This window comes from Lolium rigidum, chromosome 6, assembly GCF_022539505.1.
Source record: "Lolium rigidum isolate FL_2022 chromosome 6, APGP_CSIRO_Lrig_0.1, whole genome shotgun sequence".
Taxonomy (NCBI): domain Eukaryota; kingdom Viridiplantae; phylum Streptophyta; class Magnoliopsida; order Poales; family Poaceae; genus Lolium; species Lolium rigidum.
In genome coordinates this window covers 208,707,928-208,716,383 of record NC_061513.1, presented here as the reverse complement: position 1 = coordinate 208,716,383, position 8,456 = coordinate 208,707,928, and the positions used below count along the sequence as shown (strand labels likewise).

Below are 8,456 nucleotides of genomic sequence, written 5' to 3'. Positions count from 1 at the left end.
TCCTCTTTTCCTCCGGCGTGGGTTAGATCCCTTTCTATTTTGTTGCTTTGATTTATCAAATGATTCTACTGTCGTCTCCGACGGGAGTATTTGCGGGAGTATCTGTCAAATCCCACAAAGAGTATATGCGCTCTCTTGAACGATCAGAGAGTACCGTATGCGCATTAGTTGGTCGTCAGCAATAGCCCACCCTGCGATGTGGAGTAGCATATCAGAACCAAACGAAGTCTGGTCCCGGAAGGTAAATTACTACTTGAATCAAACGCCAACATCAGCAGACATCGAGGTGAAAAGGATGATAAAATTCATCATAATCATCATCTATTTAGTTTTTATGTTCCATGCTACTCATATATATGTGAATTAAACATATATGCTAAGGACCAACTTGTTGCATTTACATCTGGTCCTTGCTATTTGTTTAATCTCCCCCGCTTACATATAAGCAGTTATATGTGTTATCAAAAGAGGAACAAACTTCAGCATACGTTGCCAGGAACCATACTACTCGCTACGAGGAGGCTGCTGAATGAAGGGCGACGAGTGACGCGTATGCGCCATCCTTGATGTTGATCAAGGTATCGTGCTTTCCCTTCTCGATGATCACACCATTCTTCACAACCGCGATTAAGTCTGCATTTTGTATTGTAGACAAACGGTGTGCCACAATTACTGTTGTCCGGTTCACCATCACTCTGTCCAGCGCATCCTGAACAACCCGTTCAGATTCAGCATCCAGCGCACTGGTTGCTTCATCCAGAAGAAGGATCTTAGGGTCCTTCACAATGGCACGAGCAATTGCAACACGCTGCTTTTGCCCTCCAGACAATTGAGCTCCACGCTCTCCTACCATTGTGTCATACCCCTACAATTGTTCAGGTATTCTTTCAGCAACAGTGTTTTGTGGTACATAATTGTATAGCAAAACCAATTCCTAACTTGGGTAAGTTAAGGGGGAAAAGTCTAACCTGGAGTGATGAACTAATGAACCTGTGAGCATTCGCCAATTCTGCAGCAGATATGATCTCCGACTCTGTTGCTTGGCCATCCTTCCCATAAGCAATGTTTGCGCGTATTGTTTCGTTGAACAGAGCTGGTTCTTGACTCACCAGCCCCATTTGTTGCCTAAGCCACCTTAGCTGAAACTTCTGTATGTCCACACCATCTAGGAGTATGTGGCCTACATCAGGATCATAAAATCTCTGAAGCAGTGCAATGGCTGTTGATTTGCCACTACCACTCTCTCCAACGAGCGCAACAGTCTGATAGACAAATAATTCAGATTTGTTGGCCTTAGTAACTGTAAACACTAGTAGAAACTTAAAAAGATTCTCACATGTTAGGAAGGTCACTTACTTTTCCAGAATGAATTGTTAAGCATAGGTCCCGGAATATCTCAACATCTGGCCTGGTAGGATATCTGAAGCTAATATGCTGGAACTCGATATTGCCCCGTAGTGCCTCAACAGTCACCCCTGAATCCTCACTTGCATCTATCCTAGACTTACGGTCCACGATTGCAAATATAGAAGATACAGCTGATTTTGCTTTGGAGGAGTCTGATGTAAGTGTGCTTGATTGCGACACACCAATTGCAGCCATAGCAAGAGCAAGAAAAACCTGCGTTTAAATGACCAAATTACTAGAGATCTTTATTCTGAAAACTGTAATGCACGGCTTATTTGCATAACTGCAATTTTGCATACATGAAGAAATACATTTTAACATACTACCAGAATTACCAGAGTACTTACCCTGAAAACTTTAGGAAAAGTTGTCTTCCCATCTTCGACCATCCGAGCGCCAGCGTAAAAGCTAGCTGCATATACACCAAAGAGCAAGAAAAAGGAAACGCCAAAACCGATTCCACTAATAATCCCTGTTCTGATTCCTGTTCTTAGTGGGGCCTCACATTTTTTCTTGTACAATTCCATCACTTTTTCTTCAGCGGAGAATGAGGCTACTGTTCTTATACTGCTCACTGCATCATTTGCCACTTGGCTTGCATCTTCATACATCATCTGCATACACAAGTAACCAGATGGAGTTTTATATGTTTAATAAACAGTTAAACACTCAAAACAAAGGGACACTTCAGAGGAACTGGACATGCCTTTGCATCTGCGCTGAAACCCTGAATGAACTTCATCTGGATCCATCCGTTTAGGCCAATTAGTGGTATTAAAGCTAAGATGATGAGAGATAACTCCCAGTTTGATACAAAGGCAATGACTAAACCAGCAACCAAGGTTGTCAAGTTTTGCACAACCAACTGAAGTGCATCACCCACAAGTCCCCTGACTTTTGCTGCATCAGCTGATAGCCTTGCACCAATTGCTCCACTTGAATTCTCGGTGTGATCAAACCATTCAATCTCCATATTAACCACCTTCTCAAAAGTCATCAGTCTGATCCTTCGGATCAATCTGCACCCAGCTATAGAAAAAAGGTATGAACTAACAGGAAGTGACAAGAAGTACACTGCACCAAACACCAAGAACATGGATGACCAAAACTCTGAATCCTTTCTTAGCTGATGCGGGGGCTCATAGAATGCTTTGATTACATTTGACAGGAGGATCGCAAAGATTGGGAAGATGACTCCACTAATAACTGAGGCAATGGAACCTAGTATGAGCACTGGGATCTCTGGCTTGTTCAGAGATGCGAGGCGACTGAGAGGTATTTCCTGTGGCATTTCATCACATATTTTCTTAGATGAGCCGTCCTGGATATCAATCCCAAGGGCCATACCAAATGGCACGTTAAATGAATGATGGCTGCTGTTGTCATGAGATGACCTCTGGCTAGCTGACTGATTTGATGACACTTGTTTGCCTGATCGAACTCCAGTATCTCCTTTTCGATCTGTCTTATCCTGACGGCTTGATTCCTGTAGCCGTATCAACTGGCTATAAGCTCCCAACGGATCCTTTAGAAGCTCATGGTGTGGACCTGGTAAAAAAAGGTCAAATGTTTAAGCAAAGATGCAATGTATCAGCTGAATCCTGACAAATGATATTTTTCTCCCTAATATTTACAAGCGTACCCTTTTCGACAAGTGAACCTTGATGAATGACAGCGATAGTATCAGCATTTCTTACAGTACTCAAACGGTGTGCAACTATGACAGTCGTCCTGTTTGTCATTATCCTATCAAGAGCCTCCTGCACAATCCTTTCAGATTCAGCGTCCAGAGCACTTGTAGCTTCGTCCAATAGTAAGATTCTTGGATCTTTCAGAATTGCTCTTGCAATGGCAATTCTTTGTTTCTGCCCACCAGAAAGCTGTGTCCCATGCTCACCAACTGAAGTGTCCAAACCCTATCAAATATTACCACAGATACATTAGTATACAATGTCCGACAATGTGAGTACAAAAAACAATGTAAAGCTTTCTTTCAGAGCATCCATCCAACCTGAGGCATTTTATCTATGAATTTGGAGGCATTGGCAAGCTCAGATGCAGCTCTGATTTCTTGATCAGTAGCATCGTCTTTGCCATACGCTATGTTTTCCTTTATGCTAGCAGCAAAAAGGACTGGTTCCTGGCTGACAAGTCCGATTTTACTTCTGATCCATCTAAGCTGAAACTCTTTGAGATTCACACCATCTATTAGAACGTCGCCAGCCTCAGGATCGTAAAACCGTTCGATTAGGCTGATAACCGTTGATTTACCACTTCCGCTCTGGCCAACCAAAGCAACTGTTGTGCCACTAGGTATGGTGAGGGAGAAACCTCTGAATATTTTCTCATCAGGCCTTGTTGGATAGGAGAAATGAACATCCCTAAACTCAACATCCCCTCGAATGTCATCCAGCTTCCTTCCTGAGGTGCTGTACGCATCAATCTCTGGTGTCCTGCTGATAGTCTCAAACATCTTGTATGCAGCGGCCTGCCCACCTGCAAATGCTTTTATGCTTGGTGATGCCTGACCTAGAGCTCTGGTGAACATGAAAATGAAATATCAAGATGACGAATAATCATTGATTTGCTTAATTAGTTGAAATTAAGAACAATGTATCATAGACAAAATGGTATACAATGGGAAAGGGGTGGGGGGATATGCATGGTTACTGATTTTACTGAATTTATCAATTTTGTAATATATGTGAATTATTTCAAGAATCATGCCAAAGTGTATGAAGGTTTGTTACCAGTTGAGGCAAGTGTTGGAGGTTATATGGACATAGCTACTGTATTCATCTATTAGACATAATAGCCTTTTGGTGTCTGCTGAACTTGCTGTTGGGAGTTAGGTGCTAGTGTACCACGAAACTTGAAACCAAAGGGACAAGAGTCTACTAAGTGGGGACACCAATCACTTGCTAATGAACCAGTCAAACGTCCAAATTCCGTTAAGCAGTTTGCCCACCACAATAATGCGCTATCATTGTCAGAAAAGGAGGCATGCAACGTATCTTATTTATGTGAAATTGTGACCTAACAGGTCCGAATCATCATAAACAGGCCACTTTATCTGTTACAACATCTCTTAGCTCCCAGTAGGAATTTGGAATTATTCTGCACAGTCAGCTTCATTATTCTCCAACTACCAACTTGTGGAAAGTGCCCATCCGCAAAATAGGTGAATGGCCAAGAACAAAGAAAAGACTAGACCACAGGGCCTATCAAGGGCTTGTTGAGGACGCAGGGAACGGAAATTCAGATGCGAGTAAAAAACACAAGGAATTCATGTCATGGGTAAAATTATAACTGAAACAAAATAAAAAAAGTCAAAAGAGGGTGGCGAGTTACAGTAGAAAGTGAAGGAAATTTGGAGAGATTATATGACAATTTGAGATTCTGAGGTACCAGAATATTGTAAAGAGCGAGTGGTGAAAATGAATTTCAATGTTCCAAGCAAGCATTATAAACCAGAAAACTGGCAAAAAAAGGTACTGAAAACATGGTCGATGATCTTGTTAGCATTTAAGAACAGAGCTATTTGCTCTTGGAGTGGTAGGTTTAGTCTATTAGAAGAGTGTAGCAGAAAGGTTACTGAAAACATAAGCAACTACTGATATATAGAAGAACTTACAGTGAACCGGTTAGAACTGCAAAGATGACATTCATGACTTTAGCCCCAGTATAGCCCTTCTCCAGGATGAGCTTGGCACCGTACCATATCCCCAAAGAGTAGCCGCAGAACAGGAGCACCATGACCGTGCCCATGCCAAGCCCGGCGGCGAGGCCCTCCCGGACGCCTGACTTGTATGCGCTTTTCAGTGACTTGTTGTATCTCTCCACTGCCCGCTTCTCCCCAGTGAAAGACGCAACCTGCAGTGCCAAGCATGGTATCTTAGTGGGCACTTCAACTGCGTGACATAGAATCTGCGTGTTGTTTGCTTTTGTTCTTACTGTTCTGATTGATCCGATTGTTTGCTCCACCACCACAGATGACTCTGCGTAAGCCGCCTGCCCGAGCGACGCCATCTTCGCGACGACGTTGGACATGACCGCCCCTGCCATGACGAGCGGGGGGATGGTGGCCATCATGACGAGGGTGAGGAGCCAGCCTTGCGCGAAGGCGACGATGAAGCCTCCGAAGAATGTGACCACGAGCTGAATGAACTTTCCAACCTGCATGAAGTACAGGAGCCACATGACAGGCAAGTGTTAGTTACAACTTCGCCAAAGCAGAGACAGGCGAGAGACGGTTCACTTTCAGTGTCAGTGCCCCCCCTCGTGGTGGTTGCGATGAGCTAGGTGTGTGCTGGTGTGTGTGTCTGACCTTTTCGCCCATGGCGTCCTGGATCAGCACGGTGTCGCCGGACATCCTCCCCACGACCTCGCCGGTGCTGGTGTACTGGTCGAAGAAGGCGATCTCCTGGCGCAGGATGGTCTTGAGGTAGAGGTTCCGAATCCGCGCCGCCTGCCGCTCCCCGGTGATCATCCAGCAGGTCACCTCTGCCCAGACAGAAAAGCAGAACCTTTAATTTGTTACAAACGAAGAGCATCTCGAGACTTGGTCTGCTCACAGTGGGTCTGCGGGTGCTTACGGACGAAGGAGGCTACGGCGGAGCCGAAGGCGAGGTAGATGAAATCGAGCGAGACGAGGGAGACCCGGTTGACGACCTCGTGGATGCTGAGCGCGCCGCCGAAGGCGTCGACGAGGTTGCCGAAGAGCACGGTCATGAGCGGCATGGCGGCGCCGTTGGCGACGGCGCCGACCGCGCCGAGCAGCATGAGCACGGCGTCGGTCCTGTCGGCGAAGGCGAAGAGCCTGTGGAAGGGCACCCGGGACATGGTGCCCGCCGGCGCCGGCGCCTTCTTCCCATTGCCCGGTCCCGAGCTCGAGGGGCCGGCCGAAACCGGCAGAGGCGACGAGGCATTCTCCTCGGCGGCTTTCCAGGATTCCGGCATGGCCGTTACCCCTCAAGATCCGTAGCTCCGGAAGGAAGAAGCTATGTACCACCTACGTATGCTTCTCGTGTAGGACTAGATGTGGCTACAAGAAGTGCGGTGCTCTCCGTGATTAATCTGCATACCAGCACTTGTTCACCTGCCAAGAAGCAATTATTGCACATTAAGACTGAGAGTAGAGGAGAGCTTCGAAAGTAACCAAGAAGTGAGCTAAGCATACACATAAACACAGGCAGCGGCAACAAGAAGAAGAAGGTAGGAAATCTGAATCTAGGTACCGATCGGAGCAGATCGGGAAACGAGGAGCTGCTGCTGCCGCCGCCGCCGCGCAGAGGTGGCTAGGATTTATAAGAGGCGGGCAGGCAAGAAAGATAAGGTCGGAGCCGAGGTAGCTGAAGAAGGAACAGGAACGCACCGAGCGCGCAAGGTTGGCAGCTTCCGCATTTGCCGCCGCACCGAGACGTCCCAAGACGTAGACGCACGCCAGGGAGCCACTAGAGAGGGGAAAGCTATGGAGAGAGAGAGATGGGGAATGGGGAGGAAGGAGCTGGGCAACAACCCTCACTCCCGCTACGTACTCGTACTACCAGTGTACCCACCACAAAGAAGAGAGTAAAGCTAGCAAACACGAGGCAATGGCGCCGCGGAAGAAGCATAAAAAATGTGGGAGGAGGGTCGCGCGCACCATAGCTAGGTCCATGGCGATGGCATCTGCAGGCAGCACGGGAATGCAATGCGCGTCCAGTAGTGCTCTCCAGCGGGTGGTTGTGATTATTGTGGAGCAGATGTGGCTACCTTTGTTGAATTATAAGCTGGTGTCTTTGGAAAAAAAAAGATTTTAAAGATTCGAAGGTTTATTGCTATCTTGTAGACTGAGATTTAAGTTATAAGCTGGATTTACATCATGATTTTGATTTGCACATCCCGGCGCTTTGTGTATGTTCAAGAAGAGGCGAGGCGGGTAACCGTCCAGGAAGCCATATATCTTCGTGCTCCTCCGGCACATTTGCGTACAGTACGTGTGTATGGGCGGCGGCGGCGCAGGCAAGTGGCACATTTACGAGAGACGGGACGAAACGAGATCTCGCCGTCTCCAGCCTGGCGAGCGACCGCGTCAACCGGCCTACTAGGACTCCTGACTGACTGAGGTTAAGGAGCTGCTCCGAGCTGGTAATAATAATTAACGAGTTGAGCTTAGATCCGCCCATGGCTGAGCATCAGTTGAGCAGATAATTATAAATAACCACTGATGTCTCGCAGGCGACCCCTGTTGATTCTCTCGTCTAGGCGTGCCACTGCCACAGCAAAAGAATCCATCTCGATCTCACACACGATAAAATACGGCAGCTCTCGTGCTTAGATTTGTTGCTGGCTCGCGGTCGGAGGTGCGTGTCGGCAACGGGAATCGAGCGTTGCGAGGCGGTGGGCCCGGCGCGTCAGCCTGAGCCCGAACCCGGACGGCACGGGCACATGGTGGGAACAGCGACGCCTTTCCGTTTGGCTTCGGGGTCACGCACCCGCGGACTCTTGTCTGTCTCCACGACGTCACGTTTCCACGCGGGTCAAAGCAAGGACGCGAGATTGATAACCGCCTCGATTACGACTCTCTTTCCGTCCTCTAGCGCGCATCTTCCTCCAAAAGATATACTCCCTCCGGCCCGATGTACGTGTTTGGTTGCCTGTATCCACTTGGCTCGTATCTGGTCAGCAATTTTCGGTTCGTTTGGATGCATGTAGCCCACTACGATATTTTTTGCATTAACCGGATTTTAAAGCACCCCGGGACAGGTCCTGTAGGAACGCCCGAAATGGTAGTTTCTCCAGGGCCAAGCCCGTTGCGGCCAGAAGCCTGCACGCGTGGAGAAGGGAGGCGGAAACGCTGCGTCCCTTCGGGAACACGCGCCATAATTAGCCTCACCGCTCCCCTCTCATTCCTCTCAGTCACGACCGCACTCTCACCTCCCCCAAACTGTCACATCACCCGGCGGTTCCCCTCCCGCCGACCAATCCAGCCGGATCGCCGCACGGAGGAGCACCGTGCGGAGGAGGAGACCTCGGCGAGCGACACGCGTCATCGGCCGCAATCCGCT

General features: G+C 48.0%; 1 protein-coding gene across 2 annotated transcripts; it reads right to left on the bottom strand.

Moving 5' to 3' along the window:
* Nucleotides 1-287: 287 nt before the first annotated feature.
* Nucleotides 288-7,071, bottom strand: LOC124666037 (ABC transporter B family member 21). Of its 2 annotated transcripts, none has more exons than XM_047203384.1 (12): nt 7,052-7,071; nt 6,003-6,505; nt 5,735-5,910; nt 5,362-5,583; nt 5,042-5,280; nt 3,419-3,944; nt 3,050-3,323; nt 2,114-2,955; nt 1,755-2,021; nt 1,357-1,620; nt 969-1,262; nt 288-865 (listed from the first exon to the last, which is right to left on the bottom strand). In XM_047203384.1, the coding sequence occupies exons 2-12, from the start codon at nt 6,364-6,366 to the stop codon at nt 512-514; spliced, it is 3,822 nt and encodes a 1,273-aa protein (XP_047059340.1). In that variant the 5' UTR covers nt 6,367-6,505; nt 7,052-7,071; the 3' UTR covers nt 288-511. The 2 variants fall into 2 exon arrangements, with proteins under 2 accessions (XP_047059340.1, XP_047059339.1); XM_047203383.1 differs by lacking the exon at nt 7,052-7,071 and adding an exon at nt 6,645-6,779.
* Between the last annotated feature and the right edge of the window lie 1,385 nt (nt 7,072-8,456).

What these genes read in the sequence shown, in the direction of transcription:
- LOC124666037 (XM_047203384.1), bottom strand. Translation starts at nt 6,366, where the DNA reads ATGCCGGAATCCTGGAAAGCCGCCGAGGAGAATGCCTCGTCGCCTCTG. An exon ending in AGGTTCACTTGTCGAAAAGG is followed by an intron (nt 2,956 to 3,049) that starts GTACGCTTGTAA and finishes TTTTTTTACCAG; the next exon opens with GTCCACACCATGAGCTTCTA. An exon ending in GTTTCAGCGCAGATGCAAAG is followed by an intron (nt 2,022 to 2,113) that starts GCATGTCCAGTT and finishes TTGTGTATGCAG; the next exon opens with ATGATGTATGAAGATGCAAG.